Source organism: Prionailurus bengalensis, chromosome C2 (assembly GCF_016509475.1).
Source record: "Prionailurus bengalensis isolate Pbe53 chromosome C2, Fcat_Pben_1.1_paternal_pri, whole genome shotgun sequence".
Taxonomy (NCBI): Eukaryota; Metazoa; Chordata; class Mammalia; order Carnivora; family Felidae; genus Prionailurus; species Prionailurus bengalensis.
Window position 1 is genome coordinate 73,088,268 of NC_057350.1, and position 27,300 is coordinate 73,115,567.

The 27,300-nt window shown below is 33.8% G+C and overlaps 1 protein-coding gene across 32 annotated transcripts in view; it reads right to left on the minus strand.

The window, feature by feature from the left end:
- The window catches only part of DLG1 (discs large MAGUK scaffold protein 1), a 279,606-nt gene that overhangs the window by 36,319 nt on the left and 215,987 nt on the right, over nucleotides 1-27,300 (minus strand). For 17 of the 32 annotated variants that reach the window (XM_043594503.1, XM_043594514.1, XM_043594502.1 and 14 more), the window contains 5 exons: nucleotides 20,919-21,033; nucleotides 15,875-16,051; nucleotides 13,064-13,133; nucleotides 8,756-8,855; nucleotides 362-403 (listed from right to left, as the gene is read on the minus strand). In XM_043594503.1, the coding sequence (XP_043450438.1) occupies nucleotides 362-403; nucleotides 8,756-8,855; nucleotides 13,064-13,133; nucleotides 15,875-16,051; nucleotides 20,919-21,033 (504 nt within the window). Of the gene's footprint in view, nucleotides 1-361; nucleotides 404-8,032; nucleotides 8,067-8,755; nucleotides 8,856-13,063; nucleotides 13,134-15,874; nucleotides 16,052-20,918; nucleotides 21,034-27,300 lie in introns of all 32 variants that reach the window. The other 15 variants (XM_043594528.1, XM_043594525.1, XM_043594524.1 and 12 more) reach the window with 2 other exon arrangements.

The window sequence follows — 27,300 nt, forward strand, 5'->3', positions numbered from 1 at the left end:
ATTACTTAAAAACATTTTAATGCTCATATTAAAAACAAAATTACTAAAGAAAATGGCAAAATAGAAGTTTATCCCTCATTTAACCAGATTTTTTTCTTGTAAAAGATACATACATATAAGTGTACTGTGTATACAAATAGTACTGTTTGTAAAAAGGATTTTAGAATTTTGTAAATTTTTGGAAATTAGCTGTTGTACATACAGGACTTTATTTCTGAAGTACAGACTTTTACTTGGCTCTCCCTAATTTAAAAATATTACACATCTGATTTTGTTTTTAGAACACATCACTAAGGCAATAACTCCCAAAGGGTATGTATTACTTGTGATTACAAAAGAACAAGTAACTTAAAACACTTACGGTAACTACTTTCACTATCGCTGGCATTAGAAGTTATATGCTCTGAAATTGCAGGACAATGGAAAAAAACAAAGAAAAGTGTCATGAGTTTAAAAAAAGCAAATTATCAAGATAAACACAAGATGACATTACAAAATATTGTGATATAAATCACATAATCAATTTTAAAAGTCATTTTTGATTTTCCTTGAAAATTTTGTTTTTTTCAAATAAATATGAATTAGGAAGGAAAAAAAACCCTGTAATTAAGGAAAATGCTCCATTTTTGTACAACACAGATTACAAACAAAATCTATGACAAATATCAAGTAGAATATGACAAAGAGGGCAAAGTGATCCTAGTCCAAATGTAGACACAGAACCCAAAAAGAGAAGAGACAAGTTGTATTTGACCAAACAGATGGTCATTTTAATGAAGGAATGTCTTAAAAAAGAAATGATCTTGCTTTTAGTTCAGCTTCTTTCTTGTTCCTGTAGAGAAATGAAAATCCATGTTTTTGAGATCATATAAAGCATTTTAGATGTCATAGATTCAGATGCCTCGAAAAAAAAGTCAAATGGAAGGGAATTCTAGAAAGTAGGCTTGTATTTTAAAATAGACTAGTGTTTCTGAGAAATGCGGTTTTGATAAAACTGACAATGGCTGCTTTGCAATCAAAAGATAAAGCAAATACACCTACTCGCAAATTGCCTGGCCTCTCCTTAAAAGTGACCTCATTTCATAACTTGATTGTTCAGTAAACACCAGGCACTCTTCCCATGCAAATGTAATTTTGAATGTTCTCTAAGTATCTCCCGTGAATAAAAAAAGAGTAATTTTATTTATAAAATTAAAAAACAGGGGCGCCTGGGTGGCGCAGTCGGTTGAGCGTCCGACTTCAGCCAGGTCACGATCTCGCGGTCCGTGAGTTCGAGCCCCGCGTCAGGCTCTGGGCTGACGGCTCAGAGCCTGGAGCCTGTTTCCGATTCTGTGTCTCCCTCTCTCTCTGCCCCTCCCCCGTTCATGCTCTGTCTCTCTCTGTCCCAAAAATAAATAAATGTTGAAAAAAAAAATTTAAAAAAAAAAAAAAAAAAAAAAAAAAAATTAAAAAACAAAATTTTCCACAGGAGAGAGGGAAATCTAAATTTCTTATGTGAGGCAAGGGAAAACATTTTTAAAGGATAAGAAAAGAGCTGGAAGAGAAATATCTGCTGTATCATACCACGTAAAATCAAGATGCACTACTGAAAAGTTCAGAGAATGGTAGAATTTAAGACTTCAAATAAGATAACAGTTCTTGAACTACTGTCACATTGAAAATTACGTCTGTTATTCTAACCTGCAAAGACAAGGTATAATTTTCTTTCTTCCTTTTATAATTGCAATACAGTTGACATACAATGTTGTGTTAGTTTCAGGTACAAGGACATAACTTCCTTCTTATTATATATATTTTAAATACAGCAGGACATTAAAATTATAAGTAAAATCAAATAATATATGACAAGCATATGTAAAATGTTTTTTAAAAGTTTATATTTAAAAATTCCTTCTCTTGTAATACAAATCAAAACCACACTGAGATACCACCTCACACCAGTCAGAGTAGCTAAAATTAACAACTCAGGAAACAATAGATGCTGGCAAGTATGTGGAGAAATGGGAACCCTCTTGCACTGTTGGTGGGAATGCAAACTGGTGCAGCTGCTCTGGAAAGCAGTGTGGAGGTTCCTCAAAAAATTAAACATAGAACTACCCTATGACCCAGCAAGAGCACTACTAGAAATTTATTCAAAGGATACAGGACTGCTGATTCACAGGGGCACATGTACCCCAATGTGTACAGCAGCGCTTTCAACAATAACCAAATTATGGAAAGACCCTAAATGACCATCAACTGATGAATGGATAAAGATGATGTGGTTTATATATACAGTGGACTACTGCTTGGCAATGAGAAAGAACGAAATCATGCCATTTGCAGCAAAGTGGATCAAACTGGAAGGTGTTATGCTGAGTGAAATGAGTCAGCCAGAGAAAGAGATATCATATGTTTTCACTCATATGTGGATCCTGAGAAACTTAACAGAAGACCATGGGAGAAAGGAAGGGGGAAAAATAGTTACAAACAGTGAGGGAGGGAGGCAAACTGTAAGAGACTCTTAAATACAGAGAACAAACTGAGGGTTGACCAGAGAGTGGGGGGAGGGGAGAGGGGAAAATGGGTGATGGGCACTGAGTAGGACACTTGTTGGAATGACCATTGGGTGTCGTATGTAAGCGATGAACCATGGGAATCTACCCCCAAAACCAAGAGCACACTTTACATGCTGTATGTTAGCCAATTTGACAATAAATTATATTAAAAAAATTTTCTTTCCTTGTTACCACATGTACTTCAAAACAATCATTTTAAATTGTATAACATTCTATTGAACTGATAAATCCTAATTTACCTTACTACTTATTACTTAGACATTTTAGTTTGCTTTAAGCTGTTTTCCATCAACATCAATAATTATTTTTACCTCTTGTCCTATTTCCCTAAATTCATTCCCAGAGTAGGAATGACACATCAAAAAAATCTTAAATTTATATTAGAATTGGTATTATACTGTACAATCTCTAATACGTAAAAGAAAGAAACATTAGTTACTGCAATGGAGTGAGCGAAAGATAGTAGGAGTAAAGAAGAAACAAAATTAAACATGAGTCTGACAATTATAGAAGTTGGGTAAATGAATACTTACAGGGTTAATTTTACTATTCTTCTATTACTGAATATATTTGACATGTTATATAGCAAAAAGTTAAAGTTACTACATATCTCTTTTCTGTCTTTTCTGGGGATTTCTCCTACTCATCTCAAATTCTCTAAGATTACCAATAGCCGTTAGGCAATGAAATTCTTCAAGTTCTTTCAAGTATCCTTTTATGTAACTCTACAATAAAATCTTGCTGTTCAAAGCATGGCTCGTGGAATAGCACCATCATCACTGCTTGAGAATTTATTAGAAAGGTAAAATGCTTTCTTCCTGATAACTAAAACTAGCATGCATATATATATATATATATATATATATATATATATATACATATATATATATATTTTAGTTTTTATTTATTTTTGAGAGAGAGAGATAGAGAGACAGAGACAGAGTGCAAGTAGGGGAGGAACAGAAAGAGAGGTAGACAAAGAATCTGAAGCAGGCTCTGGGCTCTGAGTTGTCAGCACAGAGCCCGACGCACGAGCCGCAAGTTTATGACCTGAGCTGAATCAGATGCTTAACTGACTGAGCCACCCAGGCGCCCCTAAAAATTGTATTTTTAAAGGAACTTCATCACAAAAAGGTACTCACATGTCCAATAAACATATGAAAAGGTGTCCAGGTTTATTACTTATCAAGGAAATGCAAAATAAGCCACAATGGATATCCCTACCATACATCAGAATGGCTAAAATGAAAAAAAAAAGATATGCCAAACACACAGAAGATATGTAGCAACTAGAACTCATACACTACTGGGGGTGGCAAAATTGGTACAGCCACTATGGAAAACTACTTGCAGTACCTACCAAAGCTGAACAGATGTATGTATCTATGACCCACCAATTCCTTTCCCAGGTATTTTCCCATCAGAAAGATATATATGTGTTGACCAACAGACATGTACAATATTGTTCAAAGCAACACTATTCCAAATAGCCCTAAATATATGTTTATTTACAAATTTGAGACAATAGGGGTGCCCCAGTGGCTCAGTTGGTTAAGTGTATGACTTCAGTTCAGGTTATGATCTCTTGGTTAGTGAGTCTGAGCCCTGCATTGGGATCTCTGCTGTCAGCACGAAGCCTACTTTGGATCCTCTGTCCAAAGAAAAAACCCAGTGGTAGAGTTCTGGGGAATGAGTACTTTCATTCCCACCACACCCCATCCCTTCCTTGCTTGCGATCTCTTTCTCTCAAAAATACATAAACATTAAAAAAAACCCGAGATGATATATGTAGTTTCACATTTTACTTTTTTCATTCACATTATGAACATTTCCCCATGTCATATGTTTTAATATGATTTTCAATGGCTATACAATATTACAAAGTATAGACAATCATACTTCATTAACCACTTCCCAAATGTAAGACATTTTAGGATGGTTTCAAAAATCTTTTGACTGTAGTTTCTGAATAAAATTAAAATAAAGATCCTGATGTATAAACCTTTATCACCATCTCTGATTACATCTTTAGGATAAATTCCTTGAAGAGGAATTAGTAGGTCAAAAGACACGCTTTTTCAAATACACATAATTATAACATATTGAAAGTACTCATTCCCCAGAACTCTACCACTGGGTTTTTCTTTAAAAGAAATGTCTGTCAAGAAGATGGGTAAAAACTGTCATTTTGGATGCTTATTTCACTTGTTATTGTTTTAGCATTCTTCTCACGTCCCTTGTTCAGTTACCTAATGAAGAGAGAATCTATTTCTTAGTGATCTGTCAGAAATGTGTAGTGCAAAGATATGATCCCTTTGCCATACATGGTATAAATATATTCTTCTTCAAGTTTTAATTTTGATTTTGATGTTTGATGACCACAGCCATTTCAAATCTCCCTAAATCCAGTCTCACCTTTCTAATCAGACATCTTTTCCCGAGAATGTATCATATATGTCTTTTCTCTTTGCTCTAACTACTACACATCATCCATCTCAAGCAATACTCCCATTCTTACACTTATTCTTTACACAAATAAAAGTAATTCCGGTTTTGGCATCTAAGAGCTCTGCACAACTTTGCTGAAATGAGTCTTTGAGATGAGAAGAAAGGCTTCCCATTACATATCTCTTTCCTATGTGCCTGAGTTTTTGAGGCGTTCTACAAAATGGAAAGCTATAAAAATTGACCTTCATTTAAAAGGTACAAACCTTGTCTGAAACTGCATCATGATTTCACTTCTGAGCACCTTATACAGCCCCTCCTGAACTTATTTCCTTTTAGTATCTGTTAAAGGAATCTTACTTTTTTCTTTCTGACCTTTTCCAAAGTTGCCTTCTTAAAGCATACAAGCTGCACACATTTCTATTTCTAGCTTTTCACAAGCTATGATGATTTACTTGCATTCTCTCAGACTTCCATCATATTCTACTTAATTCTGTTAGTCAAAATTAGGATTAGAAAGGCAAATTCTCTCATTGTTTCCTGTACTGTCAACAGGGCAAATCAATAATTTGATTCTCTTCTTTGTAAAATCACTTGAAGTTTATGTCTATGAAAAGTATTCTAGGTTATCACTTTTTTCTTTTTCTTCAATTAAATACATTATTTTTCACAGGTTATGTAAAATTACATGTAGATGTACATCTTTCTCGATATTCAGTGTTATTCCACATTTCTTCAATGGGTTTGTTTCTCTGAAATAATTTATGCCTTTTGTCCTCAGTCCCTTCATGAATCCTATTCCAACAAGTCCTGAATACCTATAGAGGTCACATTTATTTCCTCATACTAAAACCTCACAGGATTTTGTTTAAGTTTATTTCCTGTAGTCGGAACTTTAGAATACAGATTACTGAGGCTACAAATAACATCCCTGACCACGCTTTTCCCAGAATTTTCTGTTGTGTAATAATGGGGACCTTGTTAACTGCTAGTCATCTATTTCATGTGGTAACTGCCATCATATTGAGGTTTAGAATTTTACTCGTATTTTCCTGTCTCCCTCAGTTTTTTCCAAATAAAATCTTCTAGATTTGCTCATCAAGTTACCAGCTGAATAAATTATTTTAGTTTCTGTGAAATGAAGCACAAAACCTATTATTCAAGGGAATCTTAAGTTGCCATCCAGAAAATTAAACCCTTTTAGAAATGACATTGTCTCATAATCAGTTACTGTTTTTCATTTATTTCTCTTCTCAAGTCCCAAACATCAAAATGAGAGATGGAAATAAGATGTGGTGAAGGTGTAATTATCATCCATCATAACAGTTTCAATATGGGAAACAAATTCATTTAGTTCCTTTTCAAGGAGTTTTCCACAGGTCTCTGATGATTCAACAGATATTAAAAAGTCTGTGGATCCTTATGCTGATTCATACCATCTCTAAAATATATCATTCTCAAATTCTGTAGCATTAAGAATCTATGGAAATACTTTCCAGTTTTAAAGATTTTTACTGATTATATTCTCCAAAGGTAAAAGATTTAAAAAGGGTGCCACTAGCGATAGTAAATTTGTGGCTCTTGACAAATCCTACAAAGGCACATGCAAAAATAACATACTGTGTCTGTATAGAAATAATTACACATAAAGCATACTGCCTTCAATCTAATACAAACCTGTAATCGTTAAGTTTGAAATAAAAGTTGAGTACTTTCACTTCAGATTAAGATTGCAGTATAAAGTTAGCATAAATCAGGGAAAAAACCTTCTACGAAATATAATGTTTATTAATGTAGATCTTAGAAAGTTAAAAGATGTTGGTTATATCCTTAATGACCAATGAGTTACAAAGAAATAAGTCTTCAAAATGCTTAATAATCCAAATTGAAAGAACTATCTAGGAAACTTTAGCTCAAAATATTACCTCTATGAGTCACTGTCACCTAAAATAACTTAGTAATATTTGGTAAACGTTCATATTTAATCAATTTGAGAACACCTAAATTTAAAATTTTGTTTGCTAAAAAATGCCTTGTTTCATCCATTGGCTCCGATATTTACTGAATGACTCCTATATATCAGACTCTCTACCAAGTTTTATATGAAAATTAAATACTAGTTAGAAAATTAAATAAGAACAACACAACAAAACCCAAAAACACCAACGTCTTGGTTAAAGGAAAAATAAAGGATAATATTTCTTGTAATTCTTTTCATAACTTATAATCTCCTTTAAAAACAGATATGGGGCACCTGGGTGGCTCAGTCAGTTAAGCATCTGACTTCAGCTTGGGTCATGATCTCACGGTTCATGAGTTCGAGCCCCACATCAGGCTCTGTGCTGACAGCTCAGAGCCTGGAGCCTGCTTCAGATTCTGTGTCTCCCTCTCTCCCTCTGCCCCTCCCCTGCTCATGCTCTCTCTCTCTCTCTCTCTCTCTCTCTCTCAAAAGTAAATAAACATTAAAAAAAAAACAAAACCAAAACACAGTTGTAAGCTCCTTCCCCCCCCACCCCCCCATAGACTGCTACTTCAACTTGAGGTCCACATTCTTCTCTATTAAGATCCACTGTATTTTATAGTCTCACATTATAGCAATGCTCTTCTAACACAGAAACAAAGTGATTTTAACTTGTTTTAACAGAAAAACCAGGCGGATATAAAACTGCAAGGAAGATTATTTTCTACATTCTAATGAGGGCAGGTAGTATTATTTTCAAAAGCTTAAAAGTCTTTTATTAAAAAAAAAGAACCTAGCAGAAGTAATCACTGTGAAAATTACAAAAGGAAAATGTAGTTATGAGCAGTTTTTCAAATGACATATGAAAAATGGAGCATTAGAAAAATAAAAAGTATGTATTATAGAAGTAAAAATCCCAAGCACATTAACATGAAAAGTCTAAAAGCAATCTAAATCATATACCTCCTCATGCCAGAAAGGCACTACCATGAATCTCAAAATGTATCTGAAAAAGGTAGATCTGTAGATGGAGGTTAAAAATTAACTTGGGAGTATTTTGATCACTTACTCAGGCCTTTTGATCCCATGTCGTCAGGGATCTCCTGTAGAGAGTAGTTCCCAGAGAGCAAGCAATAAAAAGATAATCAAAGAAAATAGTTGTCAGTAATGCATAAAATTGGTGCTACAATAAGAGACAGTTCCAAGACCATTACAGGTGCACATATTTTAGAGCATTTTTGTAGATTTCTGAAAGTTTGAAATAAGCTAGCAGCTGAATGTAACCTACTAAAGGAATGGAAGTTCTAGCTTAGAGGCTGATTAGGGTAGAGAAGCAAAATTTGAAATCATTTCTTGATATTTTAAAAGTAAAATTCAGATTGTCTACATATAATGAAGATGTAGGATAAAATGGAACAATTCCAGAAGATCTATTACCAAAGACTGTCAATGTTATACCTAGAAATCAGTAAGTAGATTCTCAGGTATCCACAGTTTTTCTCTAAAATATTCTTTAAAGTATACTGTTTCTTCCAAGAACCCTTACATCAAATGATTCTATTGTAAACACATAACTTAAAAAAAATATTTACTTTAAATTATGAATTCCTAAGCTACCAGAAAAAGTTAAGATTGGTATAGAAGTTAATTTATGTCTGTTAAGATTGCCCCTGGTTAAGACAATTAGTAACCTGTTGCAGCTCTTGAAACTGTCTCCATGGTAACAACCAACTGCAGGGCAGTAGGTCCCTCTACATTTATTTTCAGTTGACCACTGGATCCACATACTTACGGTCAGCATCACTTGTTTCCTGCTCACTCTGGTCCTTGTTCTTGTAGAAGGGGAATTTTCGGGAAAAGAGGTTCTTTTTACGCTTGTCATTGAATGACTGCTGAAGAAGAGAAGGAGGGGCAAAACAAAGGGATGTCTACTATCTGTGTGTACAAAGGCCCAGCCTAGCAGCTCTGTGGAAGCTGACTCTTGTGACCACAGTGTGCAGTTTGTATATGAATTTTACTTTAATCACAAATAAAGTGAATTTTTAATTTTGTATTAACTCCTCTAATTCTAATGTTTCACAACTAAAAATACTGAAAAATTTACAGTGTAATTCAATAATACCTAAAAATATTGAATAAGTGCTACTTGATAAAAAAAGGGAAGAGTAATTCAGATTAGTTACTACTACAGTATGACCCAAATTAACATATGTTCTTATCAATCCATATTTTTCTAGATTTCCAGGCATGAGGTGCTCTATAGCAAAAGTAATTTTAGATTGTTACTCTAGCTATTCAAATATTTTTTATGCAGTAGTAATCTTCCTTTCCCTTTGGTTTGAGCATATTTTCCCCCTCCCCCCTTTTTGTGGCTCCAATGAACTAAGAAAAAGTCACTATTAAAAAAAGAACCAAAACAAGTGATAAGGTTGCTAGTGCTGAATACTTAAAAACAATTAATCTTTTTTTTGGAAGAGAAAAAGAGATAACTGAGTGTTTATGGTATGATTCAGAAATGAGAAGAAAACTAAGAGGGGTCCGTCAACCACGCAGAATGCAGCAAAAGATTTACTGATGCTATCTAACCAAAAAAGAAGTCAGAACTTTCCTGGTCAACTTGAATGCCATCATAACTGATTTATTTGTCTTTAAGCTCTACTATATTTATCTATTTTTAAAAGTATATATAAATAAACTAGAACCATATTTAATTAATTGGCACCATATCCTGAATAGAGGATAAAAAGCTTGGTGCCTATATAAAAGCCAAAAAGGCAATTAAGATTCTAATAGTTTTGGGGAACCTGGGTGGCTCAATTCATTAAGCATCCAACTTTGGCTCAGGTCATGATCTCACGGTTAGAGCCCCGCATCAGGTTCTCCGCTTTCAGTGCAGAGCCTGCTTTAGATCCTCTGTGCCGCCGCCCCCCCCCACCAACCGTCTGTCTGTCCCTCCCCAACTCATGCTCCCTCTTTCTTTCAAAAATAAACATTAAAAAAAGAAGATTCTAATAGTTTAAAAGAAAAGATTCTAATAGTTTATACAGAACTACAATGGAAGAGTTGCACAGTTGATTTGATGTCCCTTATTGCACAGATGTTGGAAATAGGTTTTTTCCCTTCTTCAATGTCCCCACTTGTGCCTTCAGATTTAAAGCCATGTAGCATAAAGATGATGCTATTAAAGAGGAATAATTTCTTTTGTAATATCTGTCACAGACATCCACGTCTTGAAGGACATGGCCTCACCTACCAATGACACTAGGAACCATTGCTACTTTTTTGAAGCAGGAATGATATAAAGGATGGAAATCTTGTTCTGACTTTTCTTGATTCAATCCATGTCTTAAAAATGCTATCATTATTTTGAAGTATATCCACACCAGGCAGTATGTTTTAGCATGCCTGTATTTTTTAAGCATGTGATGCTAGGTGATTAAGATGCCGAGGTAGATTAAAGTAATTATTGCGCAAATTCTATTGCTTGAATTTATTTTGTTAGAAATCTTAATGGAAAGATTAAACTTTCATTTTTACCTTTTCATATCAATAATTCAAGATTAATAAACTCATAGTTCATTAGTTCAACAGACTGTCTTAATTTCAATCCTAAAAATCGAAGGCTCTGATAACTCAAAGCAGAATTTAAAAATTAAGTTGATGAGAGCAATTCTGTCAAGAAATAAGGACTTTTATTTTATAAACTGTCAAGTAGCATTATTTAAATAAAAATATTTTCTTGAATCCAAATTTTAAGAAAAGAAAAATAGAAGAAAAGTTATGTTTCAACAGAGAAAAATTCATGGTAGTCTAATTTAGGGAAGGACTAAATCTTTTTGTTCATGACAATCACTGAATCTAGTAATAATTTTTATGGTATCCCATAAAACTGATATGTTTTTAATAAAAGGTATTTATTTGTCCCTCTTACTGCATATATAGTGGTCAGAGTCAGTTTCACAGCAAACAACCAAAAGAAACATGAAGTTTAAAATGTTTTGATTTTTGGTATCTTTGCAGTTAGCCAAAATGAGATATCATAAAGATATCATAATAGAGAACAGAAAGAAATGCTGTTAGTTAAGAAAATAATTAATTGTATTACATTTAACATCCTCCAGGTGAAGAATTTATTAAAAGTGAAAATAGCACAAAGCAAAGAAGACAAATATGTGTAGGGAAAACATAAAACTGAAGAAACATACTACCTCCAGTTTCTCTACATTTTCAATACAAAATACTGTTTAATTACTTATTGTTATTTATGCTACACTGCAGGAAAGACAGAGTGTAATAAATATAAGAACTGATAAAATATCACAAATTCATGATATGTATATTAAATACATAATTTCTATATGTGGTATTGCCAAAATAGCTAAATGAATGTTAAAAATGTTAATGAGAAACTGAAATGTTATAAGTCTGTAGTGGAAATAAGTCCATAAACCACCATTTAAGGAAAGGAAAAGAACTTAGAATGGGAAATGGTATTACGGAAAGGAATGCAGTTCTGTATCAATGGCAAGCGTATTTTTACCCCACTCAGTATCATGCATACTTTTGGTGCTGTGTTAGAACACAGTGACTGTGTATAAAGTTGGTTACAGTCAACAAACAAGACTAAGATTTAAATATGTCGTTAATTCAGTTAACTTCTTACAGTATGAAAGAAAAGTTACAACATGCAACCTCTTTTTCAATACATTGACAGTGTATTTTACTAAGTTATTTTTAAAGACATATATAAAATAAGCACAAAAAGCAAATCCTGAGCATTTACTTGGGATTTTTTTCTTCTCCCAAATTTCTATTTTACATATTGCTTCAGATCACACTATGTAATTTTTTATTTTCTGAAAGCTACAATTTTAAACTAATTTATCATTTCTAAAATAACTGAATACATTATATAATTTACTTAGATTTAATTTCTTTGATCAAGGATATTTATCTTAAAGGCTTTAAGTTTATGTGCTTAGTTTTATCAGAGAAGCACAAATGACAGGGTTAATTAAAATTTGTTGAGTTAACTTCCCACATTCATTTGAGATATGATCAAAAGATGATAAAACTTGTGTTAGATCAAAAAAGAAAAAAACCCAAACACAAAACATTCCTATGAATAGTATTTCAAGACAACATACATGTTCAGCTTATTTCTTTAGGCTTATTGCTACAATATTCTGTTGTAGTAATTACATACATAGTACAGGACAAAGCCTATAATAGCTCCTTCATCTATGGGCATCCATTATATTTAAGCAGAATTTAACAATGAAAACAAAAACACGTTTAAAATTATATATGAAAGAGTTTACAAGTATTTCTTGACCATCTATAATTCTCCCTCTTGACTGTCTCTTTATTTCTTCAAAATAAAAATTCATATTGATTCAAATATTTAAAGCATGGGTTTTCCTTAATAAATTATATTAGGCACAAAGAAGGGCAATAAAAAATTTCCACAAATTAACTTACAAAAACCTGTAAACTTACATTATGACCTAGTTAATAATATTTTGGGGCATATTTTCTCAGAACATGTATTATTAAATTAGCTGCATGATTAATACTGATGATACAAGTTTCTAACTGGACATCTGAATGAAGGCTGAATTTATTTCACTTGTATAAATAACCTCACCAAAGTATATTAAGAATATATGAAATGAGGGGTCCCTGGATGACTTAGTCCCACTCTTAATTTTGGCTCAGGTCATGATCTCACAGTTCGTGAGTTTGAGGCCCGCACTGGCCTCTGTGCTGATGGTGCAGAGCCTGCCTGGGATTCTTTCTCTCTCTCTGTCCTTCTCTGCCCCTCCCCCTTCTCACGCGTGCTCTCTCTCTCTCAAAATAAATAACTTAATTGAAAAATGTCTGTAAAATGACTGCTTTAATTTAATAAATTAAATCACTTCAGTAATACTTAAATTACTTCAGTATCTACTATGCGAAAGCACCATAGCAACACCTGTTGATGGTTAACTCTTACAGCAAAATCCTTCTAATTTTAATAATGTATTTCCAGCAAGAATTAAGAAAAAACCTACTATCCTCGATTACTAATATCTAGAAATATGAAATTTCATATACTCACCCCTTTATCTCCTCTTGTTTTAGAATTAAATTTCACTGTTTTTAACCGGGCTCGTTCTTTCTTCTCAACTCTGTCAAAGTATAGAATGCTATTTTTAAAGTATACTGAAATATCTAAGGGCCTAACTAGAAATCATTAAAACTGATACTTTAATATAGGGCATTTTTATATTCTAAAGTCTTCAGAAGTCATCTAGGCTTGCATCCCAAAATTAATTATAATTTCTAAAATGAAATACAGGGCTCATTTTATTATGAAACAAAACCACTTGTGAAGTATCAAAATACAGTACATGTGTACTTATAAATGTACTCAATTCCATAATTATATTAAAATTATTATGAGGAACCACTTCTGAATTGAGCAATTTGCCAGATTTTGGTTTTTTTGTTATTGTTTAAATATTAGCTTAGCACGGGGCATACACATATGCCAAAAATTAAGCGTAAGAGAGTGAACAAATAAGGCAAAATGTTAACAACTGGTAAAAGTAGGTGAAGGATATGTGGATTTCTTGTACTATTGTTTCTTGTACTATTCTTCCTCTTGTTACTTATTTTTCTGTAGCTCTGACATTTTTATAAAAAAATGGGAAATACAAAAATTAAATTTAGCTCCAGTGATATACTTGTGTAAATACAGAAAGAAACCAATTACAGTATACAAAAACTTTAAAGTATCTTTGGAAGGAGATACAAAGACTTGGTAATCTTAGTTATCCTTAGTTATCCCTCTACAGGTGAAATTGGTGCCAAGGGAACAAGCTTAAGATAAGGAAGCCTGTACAGCTTTTAGATCTTATGAATTCTGAAACTTGTTAAAGTGCCAAGTATTCAAAATAAGCAAGCCAACAAAACTACATCAAAGCAAATGTTTCATGTAGATTGTAATACCAATATGAACCTCGCAAAATTTCCTGTAAATTAAGCTTTTATAAATCCTCAATTTCAACACAGATATTACGTTAGTATATAGCAGAAAAACTTACCACAACAGGTTGTGAATAAATGTATTTCCTTCGTTATCTAGCTATACAGTTTTACCGTGGATACAGAAGAACCTTAGTAGTCAAGGATTTGAAACTTGTTTTTATTGTGCTAGAACAGTCCATGACATGATTAGAGAGTCCATGAGATGATTAACTAATTTATAATTCTGCCTAGGTACTTACTGAAGGCACTGCAAAACTAACATTTAGTGAGTAAACGTTTACAACTCAAAATGGCTTTGTTTTCGCATCATTATCTTGTTCACTAAATAGTTGATTGATTTAAATTGTGCTTAACTGTAAATACTATTCCTGAAAGAAAACTAAGAACTGTAGTAACTACAATTCCTTGTGCTATTATTAGAAGTACAGAGGTCTAAGAAAGGGATAGTTCTGTTTTAAGAAAACAGAAGTTTTGAATACATTCAAGAACAAAACGGCATAATTAGTTGTGGTTTCATACTATAGCTTATGGAAGAAAAATTATATAAATAAATGAATAAACATAAAAAAACAAAAAAACCCCACAAAATTCAACTTAATGGAATTTTTGTACAAAATAAAAAGAATCTCTTTTCATCAAAGCCAGTGTTTTCTTATTAGTTGCAGGCACACATAAAGCCTATGAGAGATATGAGGTACCAAAGGATAAGACAATTTTTAGGAACTCTGACTTTGATATTTAAGATGTGAGATTTTTACTGACTCAACAAGGCACAGAGGAAGCATTTCTGAATTTAAAGCAGACTATGTTCTATTCTAGGAGAAAAGTTATGCTGAGGGCTGCATTGCTAAAAGAGGAGTTGCCTCTTTATAGGATCTAGCCAAATAGCTGGAGCTTGCTAAATATATGGATCTAGCATAGAACAGTCATAAATCCCCAAACCACAAATACAAATCTAGGTAATATTTTAATATTCCTACTCTTCAACTTCTACAAGCAGTTATACAAATATATACAGGTAGAGGTTTATAAATAGGTACATGATTTGGCATACTTATCAATTACAGAGGCTCTTAACAAAATAAGTATAAATCCAACTCATTAGAACAGAACAAGTGTATTCCATCATAAGCTTGACCTGAAGTGAATTAACTAGCTACACTAAACACTAATGTCTCTTTACCAATTTTGGCTGGCTATCTTAAAACTTAAAGAGGCTCTTAGGCAATGATTTGTACAAATCAGATCTCACAAAAAAGCTATTTCGGGGGAATTACGAACTGACATTTTAATACCATTTCTCACAAAAGTAGGGGCATTCAGCAGCATTTCGTAGACCTTAGAGAGGATTGTCTATACTGGGATCATCCTATCTCTGTCTATACTTGACTACTTTTCCAGTAGACAGTAAGTATCAATCATGATAATAAGTGGTTAAAAGCAAAGAGGAAAGACCAGTGAATGTACCAATACTTCTAAATTAATCAAGAAAAAAGATGTGAAGCAAGTAACAAGATAGTTCTAAACATTTCACATTTATTTACACTTCCATTTTTTAAGTCTAAAGGAGGCAATTGATATAATCAAAAATGTAAAGTTTAAGATTCCATCACCACCTACATGAGAAAACTACAAAGGCTTTTAAATCTCTCTCCCTCCAATGGTATAGATACATGGCAAAGTTATTTAAAAACCTTTGGGGGCATCATATTCTTTAATTATGTCACTGGTTACAACATAAGGTGAACAAAATCAAATGATTGTGAAACACAATATGGAAAACCAAGCATCACCATCTTGGTAAAATAATTTTAAAAATCAACAATTATTTATGTTGCCCTACTTTCAAGTGGTAAGACTGTACCAGACTTATATTTACCTGCGTTTACTGGGAATTACTCCAACTTCATCACTCTCTCCATCTGGTGTAACCTGCCTGGCTTGCCACCATTCATCATCAGAAGCATTAATAACATGGAGGATATCTCCAAATTTGAAGTTCAAGCCCTGACTGGGAAGGCCACTGTCTTTAGTCTTGTCATAATCAAAAAGCGCTCTAGATTAAGAAGAAAAAAAAGTCTATGATTATTTGTCATGATGTTCAGTCCAATATTAAATGAACACAGGATTCTGAAAGTGTATATAATCCAGGTAAATAATTAAACAAGATACCATGGTGGGCAAAATAATGCCAAGCTCAAATTTGCACTACACACGGAAGGACAGACAAAAAAACAGTAAAAGTGACTTATGCTAACAGTTTTCTAAAATTAGGTACCACCTTATTTCTTTCAATATTGGATGAGAAATTAAAAAAAAAAAAGCTTTTAGTGTAATCCACTGGCAACCCATATTGAATTCTAAAATGAAGACAAACCTAGAGAGTTGCTCTAAATTAATAAACAAAAAGTAAATATTAAGAGATACTCTTCTCTTTATTTTGGCTACACATACTTGGGAAAACAAACTCCCTGAAAGATTTGATTCATTAGTTGCAGAGTGTAAGACTAGATTAACAGAGTGACTATTGTGTCAGTTAATTATTCCTTCTATTTGTTCACAGAACTAGAGTAACAGAATTTTCTGAGTCAATAACAATGATGAAAACTAACTATACAGGCCTTTAACAGCTGCTAAATATTTTGGAAAAAATACTGTATTAATATAGTAATTGCAAAATGTTAAGAATCTTTTAAAATTTGATAAAAATACTGTGCTCTGTTAATATACAATACTTAAATTCTCATCCAAAGTAGTTCTCTCAAAAGTAAAGGAAAGAATCCTAGCAATTACATTTATAATACAATTTATTTATTCTTTAGTTCTAATTTGGCAACTGGAAATTAGGATACAAATCATATTCCTTTCTGTGTTACCCAATTTTTTAAACCTATCTCTCTTTTTAAAAAAATTTTATTTCAATTCCAGTTAGTTAATAAACAATGTAATATTAATTTTGGGTGTATAATATACTCATTCAATACTTCCACACATCACCTGGTGCTCATCACAAGTGCACTCTTTAATCCTCATCACCTATTTAACCCATCTTCTCACACACTTCCCTTCTGGTAACCATTAGTTTGTTCTATATAGTTAAGAGTCTGTTTTCTTGGTTTGTCTCTCTCCCTCTTTTCTCCCCACTATGTTCATTTGTCTTATTTTGTGAATTCCACATATGAGTGAAATCATATGGCATTTGTCTTTTTCTGACTTATTTCACTTAGAATAATACTTTCTAGCTCCATCCATGCTGTTGCAAAAGGCAAGATTTCATTCATTTTTTATGGCTGAGTAATATTCCATTGTGTGTGTGTATGTGTGTGTGTGTATCTGTGTGTATACACCACAACTTCATTATCTATTCTTCAGTCAATGGACACTTGGGCTGTTTCCCTAATTTGGCTATTGCAGATAAGGCTGCTATAAAGATGGGTGAGGGGACATTTATCCCTCTGAATTAGTATTTTTGTATTCTTGAGGCAAATACCTCGTAGGGCTACTGCTGGATCTTAGGTAGACCTATTCATTATTGCAGATTGGAGGAAGCTTAAATGGGGTGTCTGAAGAGAGGGCTACTGAAATAAGGTTTACTCCACCAGATCCTAGAAATGCTCAGGAAGTAGAAGTGTACAGAATTCAGGTAGGCAGAGGTAAGTTACAGCAGCGAAAACAAAAGAACTGGTGAAAACACTTCATATAGCACTTAGAACCTCTAGATCCCTTCTCTTGTTCCCAGACCCAGAAGACAAGAGGTTTAGTTTCTAAAGAAATTGAATTTGGTAAGTTCTGTACTCTGGAACTTGATGGGGAACGTGGTGCTGGGCTAAAGAGATAAAAAGTAATCTGCACACTGAAAATGGAAATTCTAGCAACCTTGTTTATACTGCAGGCAAGAGATTAAGGATTCTTTTCTAGAGATATTTAATGACCCCAAACAATGACCTTGGGTGGGAAAGGGCAACGAACAAAGCCAAGTATTTTATAGTTAAATCCAGCTAGCTTCATTCTCCATTGATAAGAATAGAAAATAAGGATCACTAAATATTTAAAGATCATCTCACACATGAAAAACAAGAGGCAAACTAGAAAAAAAAGAAATACAGAGAATGCACAGAGTTCAAGCAGAACATTAGAGAAAATGAGAAGATATTAGGTCCATGAAATAAAAAGATGACAAAAAAATGATCAAATAAGAAGAGGCTTTTAGAAAATAAAATAGGATATCATACCTTCCTCCATACCCCAAATACTCTATGAAGGAGAAGGCAAAGTAAAGTCATTTTCAGACATGCTAACACCCAAAAATGTCCCCCATATACTCTTTTTTCAAGAATTTATTGGAGAATGTGCTTTATTAAAGGAAAGTAAATTGAGAAAGAAAATGTGGCACTGAAAAAAACAGACTCTGACACAGCAGAGTGCTAAAAGGCATAGGACAGGGGCACCTGGTGGCTCAGCTGGTTAAGCATCTGACTCCTGATCTGGCTCAGGCCATGATCTCATGGCTTCCTGAGATCAAGCCCTGTACTGGGCTCTGTGCTGTCAGCAGAGAGCCTACTTGAGATTCATATTCATTCCCTCTCTCTCTCTCTCTCTCTCCCCCTGCCCCTTCCTCCCTCCCTCCTCCACTCATGCTTTCTCTCTTTCAAAATAAATAAATAAACTTAAAAAAATAAAAGGAATAGGACAGTGGCAAAGGCAAGTCTCATATGAGATCTACACAGCAAGTCGATAAAGTAATAGTCCAGACTGGAACAGAAAGATAGAAAAAATCTGAAGTGTAAGATCATATGTACAACCACATGTTTCTTTAAGTGAAAAACTCTAGAGTCTATTGTAAGATAAAGAAAGATACTTAGTAATAAGTACATGAACAATTAAGCAAATAAAAATGAGATGATTATTATGCCTAGGAAAAATGAAGGGCTGCAGAAGAAAGGAAGGATGGTGTTATAATATACTACTTGAGTAATGACAGATACTATAATAGTCACATGATTAAATGCTATTAATTTTATTAACAGTGATGACACTATGTTTGAGTGATAAAGGATGAAGAATAGTTTGATATGAAAGAGAAAGTTATCTACAATGGTAAACTGGAAAACAGCAGTATATGCACATTGTTTAGAAATTTGGGGGTAAAGACAAGGGACTTTGCTAAGAAAATGGAGGATGACTGTTTTCAGAGAATGAAATTAGGGATTTTTCGGAGGTGACAGATATTTATTATTATTATTTTTTACAACGTTTATTTATTTTTCAGAGGAGAGAGACAGAGCACGAGTCGGGGAGGGGCAGAGAGAGAGAACAAGATACAGAATCTGAACCAGGCTCCAGGCTCTGAGCTGTTAGTACAGAGCCCAACCTGGGGCTCAAACGTGTGAACCGCGAGATCATGACCTGAGCCAAAGGTGGACATTTAACTGACGGAGCCACCTGGAAGCCCCCATTACATTTTTTTGATAGTATGTAACTTGCAAAAATAAGGTACTTCTTTAAAAAATAACAAAAAGTAAAGATGACTCATTAAAGGTGCCTGAAACAAATGTAATGTCTTGATTTTTATGCCTTTGTAAGTTTTTAATAAATCACTATTAAAGGCAACACCTAATTATATTAAAATTAGAAAATATAGGCAAGAAGAAGAAAATGAAAAAAGGAGAGTATAAACAAATCTGTTTTTCCTTTTTCTGTAGATATCAGTATCACATAAAACACTTTGGAACAGAATAATTTAATAAATAAAATTTAATAAATAATGTATAGAAATAATGAATAATAAATCTAAATAAAATTTAATAAATATTACAATAATTAGTGGAAGAAGAGAAAAATCTGATAGACTAAGGATTCCCAGATCATTGGTAGGGCAGGAGGAATGAAAGGGGTAGGAAAAGAACAAGTGAAGAAAGTGAGAACAGTTTCCTTTTGTTATGTATCACAGAATAACATTTGAGACAGTAAGTCATATCATATGTAAACAAGTATAGAATACATGCTTGTTTGCATAGATGTTTTTATACATATGCACAAACACATATGGGATACATATCTATTTTATGTAAGATACATCATCTCTCATCAGAAGAATAAATAAAACATACTAGGAAATGTTCCTCAGTAAGATCAGAAGAAATGAACAAAATTAATGAAGAATGGTACAGATTACCCGTAGTCATCAACTAAAGTTAAACTAATATAGTGCAATAAAGTGCTGAGTAAAGGCTCTGCTAAAAAGAGTATATAGAATACAAATAGGTCATCTGTGTAAGTCTTATTAGCCAATGAAATAAAAAAGAACAGTTTAAATTAAAAAAATACATGTAGAAATTTCCTGAATCTGTGTTCTCTACTGAGGCTACTCACATTTTAAGCTATTATTTACATATGCTCCCTTTGCTATTATGGACATTACTGTAGTAATTAAATATTAGAGAACAGTTTATTATAAAGAATATAAGTAAGTGTTGGATGATATGACATACCAAGCTACAATGCAGTCACTCAGGAAAATAACTTAAAAATTTTTTTCTCCCACATTTATTTTGTCTTTATCATGCCATTATTATTCAAACGGTTGTACAACTTTAATACAATTATAGTAACATTCCAATTCTTGAAAGACAGACTGTCAAGAAATCAATCCTAAAATAACATTTCTTTGGTTTACAATAGATTTTTTCTTTTTTCTTTTTTTTTATATTTTATTTTTAAGTAATTTCTATACCCAACATGGGGACTGAACTCATAATCCTGAGATCAGGAGTCATATGCTCCACCAACTGAGCCAGACAGGTGGCAATATATTCTTTGCAATATATTCTTCTACAGTAAAACTAAGTCATAGTAAAAAATGTGAAGGACTCTGCATGCATGCATAAATAAGGACTGCCATAATTAGAAGTAAAAAAATTTACCTGACATAGAGGGATCGCTTCTGGCTAGTTCGAAGAGAACCTGATCCTGAACTAATGCTACTATTCATCATCTGCTCCCGTAAGTCATGTATTTTGGCTTCAAAACGACTGTATTCTGATGGGGAAAAAAATAAATTTATACTTTACACTCTAAAAAAATAAGTTACTTGAATATAAAGTATTAAATACATTAGCTGGCTTATAATAATTATATGAGGTTAGAACCTTGAAAGAGTAATCTGTGTAAGATTTTTGGACAAAATGCAAATTTCAAAAAACCAACAATTTTCCAAATGTACCATAAATTAGAACTGGCTGAATTAGAATTTTCTCATATGCTATTTTAAAGTTCATATTACATTTAATCAATTAAAAGACAACTTTCATGCATCAAATAGTGGTATCAACCTCACATTACTGTCTAACTGTAAATTCTAAGGATTAAAATTCAGAATTTATTCTGATTTTTGTACTTAAAAAAAGAATCCTATAATGATTTATACTAGACAGTTTGTTTACTGATTTTTCCCCTTGAGGAAATCACTTCTATGTGCTTAAACACAGAACTTGTGTACAGTCAATAATATGGCAAAAGTCAACAATACAGGAAAAATATGCCTTAAAAACTGTACATTAAATTTACTTCAACTCATTTTATGATTTGTAAATTCTCAAAATACCAAAATAAGATACAAAACAATTTGAATAAACATTTTAAGATCATTTTTATATAAAGCAAGTGTGATTTTGATGATGAATTATTTTAAACTATATCATACAGTAAAAACTACTAAATCTATTAAAACCATAAGCACTTTTTCAAATACACTGCATTACACATTTACACACCTTTATACCTTTTTCTCTATAACAAACTATTTTATAGAAATTAGGGTAGATCTCCTCAGATTTTCTTACAAATACAAACGGTCTTAAAGCAAGAGCAAATATCTTGCTTGGGAGTTTGTATAGTTTAAGAAGACAGAGGGAGAGCAAACATGATTATTGTGGAGTTATTCTTTTTACCATAGACACCATGTTTGTTTTATGGATACTAAGATTAATTGAAGCAACAGTTCATCAAAAAACTCAAAAACATTTAATAGTTCAAACTAGTAAGTAATAAAGTGTTCTTTTTTTAAGTATTTATTTTTGAGAGAGAGAGAAAGAGAGAGCACAAGTGGGGGAGGGGCAGAGAGCTAGGAGGACAGAGGATATGAAGTGGGCTCCGCACTGACAGCACAGAGCCCAATGTGGGGCTTGAACTCATGAACCGTGAGACCATGACCTGAGCCGAGGTCGGATGCTCAACCGACTTAGCCACCCAGGCACCCCTTTTACTATCCTGTAAAAATATGACAGAGGGGCGCCTGGGTGGCTCAGTCGGTTAAGCGGCCGGCTTTGGCTCAGGTCATGATCTCCCAGTCCGTGGGTTCGAGCCCCACGTCGGGCTCTGTGCTGACAGTTCAGAGCCTGGAGCCTGTTTCAGATTCTGTGTCTCCCTCTCTCTGACCCTCCCCCGTTCATGCTCTGTCTCTGTCTCAAAAATAAATAAACGTTAAAAAAAATTTTTTAAAAATATATAACAGAAAACTGAAAATACAAATGTTAGTAGACAGTAATAATGTGTCCAGTACAATTCAACAATTAACAGTTCATGGCATTGAGGCGCCTGGGTGACTCAGTTGGTTAAGTGTCCAACTCTTAATTTTGGCTCAGGTCATGACCCCAGAGCCCTGTGGGTCTGAGTCCTGTGTGGGATCCATGCTGGACATGGAGCCTGCTTAAGATTCTCTCTCTCTCTCCCTGTCCCTCTCCCTTTCTCACACTAAAGAAAAAAAAAAAAAAAAGAAAGAAAAACAAAACTCATGGCAAACTTTTATTTGCAAAGGCACAGTGAAAATAGAGATAGACTGATGGATGGAGGTACAAATACTGGTTCCTCTTATTGTTAAAAGTTTTATTTATTTAAGTAATTTATACATTCAACATGAGGCTCAAACTCATGATACCAAGATCAAGAATCACATGCTCCTTTGAGCCCATCAGGCAGCCCTATACTGGTTCTTCTAATTAAAAATTAAAACCATTAAGTTTGTAATTAATGTCTTCTATCTTCTATCTATATGTGCTTTCTTGCATAAGATGAATCCTAGTTCTTGCGACACTGGGAATAACAGAATTAGAGTATTACACGGGGACTTTTTAATTTTTTCCAGTATTACATTTACAACAGCCTTGAAATAATGACACCAACAACTAAGACCACGACATCGTTTTTGAAAACAGTTAACTACTTTCCCTACTTCCTTTTAACCTTAAAGCATGTTCTAGTAGGGATGAATATATATATATATATATATATATATATATATATATATATAGTTTATATAACTATAACTATATATATAGTTTAATTGATGTTTTAAAATTACTTGGAGTAGTTCCTCCTTAGGTGTTAATGTTGCCAACTATCCAGTTGGCTCATTTCTTATACACTTAAGTTCATTTGTTCTTTTTTATTGTCAATTTTGACATTTAGGGGTGGCTTTTAAGAGTTTCATTTTTTTAAATAGGTAGGTAAAATAGTTTCAAGGTCATATCTGTAAAACAAGGATATTAAAAAAGAAGTCTAGGTTCTAGTCCTCTCTCCTACCCTAAATTATATTAAACATTTATATATATGGTCATTATATATAAATCACCAATATAAATATAATAAACATTTATATATAAACATTATATACAAACATTTACAGAAAGGCTTATTCCTCCATTTTTAATAAATAGAAGCAGATACACATATATATGCAAATACATTTACATATACTTATTCTAGAGTATTTTAATATATATAATACATAATTATGTACACATTACGTATATATATTCACACACATATATGTATTGCCCACTTTTATAAATTAATTTTATTTATTTGTTTATTTTTGAGAGAGAGAGAGAGAGAAAAGCAGGGCTCGAGCTCACCTGAGCCGAAGTCAGACACTTAATGACTGATCACCCAGGCGCCCACTTTATTTTATTTATCTTTTAAAAAGATACAGCAACAACACTGTATAGTAGCATGGACAGATGTCCCTCATTCTTTTTTAATAGCTATATAGTTTTTTTGCTTTTAACCTTCATCTCTTTGTTACAACAAAATACTGGAAAGAGTTACATTCTGCCTTATCAGCAAATCTGAAAATTGTTTTCTTTGAACTAAGGTAACGTTTGATATGACTGAAGTTGTTTGATCTCCGTTCTATTCATACTATACCTTATTTATATGTAGGCAAGGCTTCTGTGCGAATAGTTGTGTCAGGGTATATTTTCCAAAGATACATGCCTGTATCCCACATGTTCTTGTACTGTGACCCTGCCATTCCCCCATTAATTGGGCAGACTCTAATCACTCTCTCCTTGGGGTGCCTGGGTGGCGCAGTCGGTTAAGCGTCCGACTTCAGCCAGGTCACGATCTCGCAGTCCGTGAGTTCGAGCCCCGCGTCGGGCTCTGGGCTGATGGCTCAGAGCCTGGAGCCTGTTTCTGATTCTGTGTCTCCCTCTCTCTCTGCCCCTCCCCCGTTCATGCTCTGTCTCTCTCTGTCCCAAAAATAAATAAACGTTGAAAAAAAAATTAAAAAAAAAAATCACTCTCTCCTTGAATTTGGGCTGGTCTTATAACTCACAAGCAAGCAAATATGGTAGAAATGATTCTATGTGACTTTCAAAGTTAAATTAGAAGAGGCCACAAAACTTTTCCCTGTTTCTTTAGGGATGCTTGTCTGGGGGAAGTCAGATACCATGTAAGAAGTCTGACAACCCTCAAAGAACCATGCTGCAGAGGTCACATGATGGTGTTCTGAGCCCTAACTTCCAGCCAGTATCACCAAGGCACAAGACAAGGGGAGTAAAGCTATTGTGGACCTTCACCGACCAGCTGAATCCCATTAAGTGACCTTAGTCTATGCTACAAAGACCATCCAGACAAAATCCTGCCTGAATTCCTAATCTACAGAATCCATAAAATGGTTATTGTTTCAATCCACTAAGCTTTGGAGTAGTTATGAAGCAACAGTAACGGCAACACACTTCCTCTGTGCAGTCTATTTTATTTGGTCATACACACCCACACACCAAGGACAAGCCTTCCTAAATTTAAAAATACATATGAAATTCCTAAAACAAAGAATAAGTTTTATATACTTTCAAAAATAAATATATAAATATAAAATTAGTACAGTTTTTCTTTTGTTCTAATGATAACCTTTTGTTTGGCTTTTGCCCCCTCCACCATGAGCAATCACTTCAGAGCCAAACTGAAATATTATCCTTTTATGTCCAGTTAAAAACTTTAAAGCAATCACAAAGCTTATTCTATTTTCATAGCATCTTCAACTCCCCATTTTCTAATAATTATACTTTATCCAAATTGTCAGAGCATACAGTCTTTTCATATTATACACTCTCCCCTTACAACTATCTTAACTAATTGCAATTAATTGCTAGCATCAGTCTTTATGTCAGTATCTCTCCCATCATTTTGAGTGTCTGAACTTTGTTCTCTCTTCTCAGAGTGTTTATATGAACAGTATCATCAGAATACCAATCTGTTGTTGATACATTTGACTGCAGCCTTTATATGTGAAAGTCTATTTGATTCAGTTTCTTTCCTTGATTCTTTGAAAATGTTGACTCCACTGTCTCCTTTAAACCATTGCTAATAAAGTTCTAACGACTACCTCATTTCCTTTCATTTAAAGAGCAATGTTTTTCCTTTGGCCTGGAATTCAAGTGAATTTTTCTTTTTCTTTTCTAATTTTTTTTTAATCAAAAAAATTTTTTAAAATCTTTGTTTATTTTTGAGAGAGAGAGGAAGAGAGTACAAGTAGGGGAGGAACAGAGACAGAAGGAGACACAGAATCCGAAGCAGGCTCCAGGCTCTGAGCTGTCAGCACAGAGCCCGATGCGGGGCTTGAATTCATGAACCTTGAGATCATGACCTGAGCTGAAATCGGATGCTTAACTGACTGAGCCACCCAGGCACCCCTAAGTTAATTTATTTTGAGAGAGAAAGAGGGAGTGTGTGTGCAGGAGCAGGGAAGGGGCGGAGAGGGAGAGAATCCCATGCAGGTTTCTCTGTCAGCAGGGAGTCCAAAGCAGGGTTCAAATCCACAAACCATGGGATCATGACCTGAGCCAAAATCAAGAGTCAGGCATTTAACTGACTGAGCCACCCAGGTGCCCCTTTTTCTTTTATTTTTTGAGGTTTTTGTTATCATTTACTTATGAAGTTAAAAATGAGTGATAGAGGGGCACCTGGGTGGCTCAGTTGGTTAAGCATCCAACTTCAGCTCAGGTCATGATCTCACAACTCACGAGTTCAATCCCCATAACGGGCTTACTTTTATCAGTGCAGAGGTGGCTTTGGATCCTCTGTCCCCCTGTCATGCTCTCTCAAAAATAAACAAACATTAAAAAAAATGAGTGGTAGTTAAAACTGCCATACAACTTTTTGGTTTGTTCTCAATTTGTTTTCAGTTTCAATGTCTTTCTGAATAGATGGAACAGGCCAGACCAGTCCTGGGAGTGGGGGGTGGGAGGGGTCACAGGGGAATGGAGCCAGGCAAGGGAGAGCAGAGAGGCTGAGGGGCTTGCTGGGGGTGGGGAGGGTGTGTCTGTGTGTATTTTTCTTTTAATCTTAATAATTTTAAGTCCAATAATTTTGTGAGAATATTTCTCAGTGCTAGTTATAATCTTAGGTAAACAGAATGTCTTTTTGATACATATTTTGAGTTTTTTAATTTTAGAAAAATTTTGTTTATGTATTTTTAATATGTTCTATATGCATTGTTTTGTTTTTTTCCTATGAGACTCCCACATGTGTGCTGAATATTCTTTGTCTACTTTATCTGTCATTCTCAAATCCTTTTTTATTCTTTTTCTTTTTTTATTAACATATTTTCCAAAGATTGAAGCAATCCCCAACTGTTTTTCCTGAACCATTTGAGAGTAACTTGCTACCTTGATGTCGCACCACCGTTGAATATTTCCTATAAATAAATAAGTAAATAAACTACAAATATATAAATACACATACACACACACACACATATATATATTTATTCTAGAGAAAGTGTGAGGGAGGAGAGGGGCAGAGAGAGAGAAGAATCTTAAGCAGGCTCCATGCTCAACGTGGGGCATTGTGTGTCCTACGTGGGGCTCAATCCCATGACCCTGGGATCATGACCTGAGTGAAATCAAGAGTCAGACACTTAACTGACTGAGCCACCCAGGTACCCCTAAATATATTTTCTTATACAACAACAAAACCATCAAAATCAAAGTAAAATTAATACATTACTACCATCGAATGCTCACA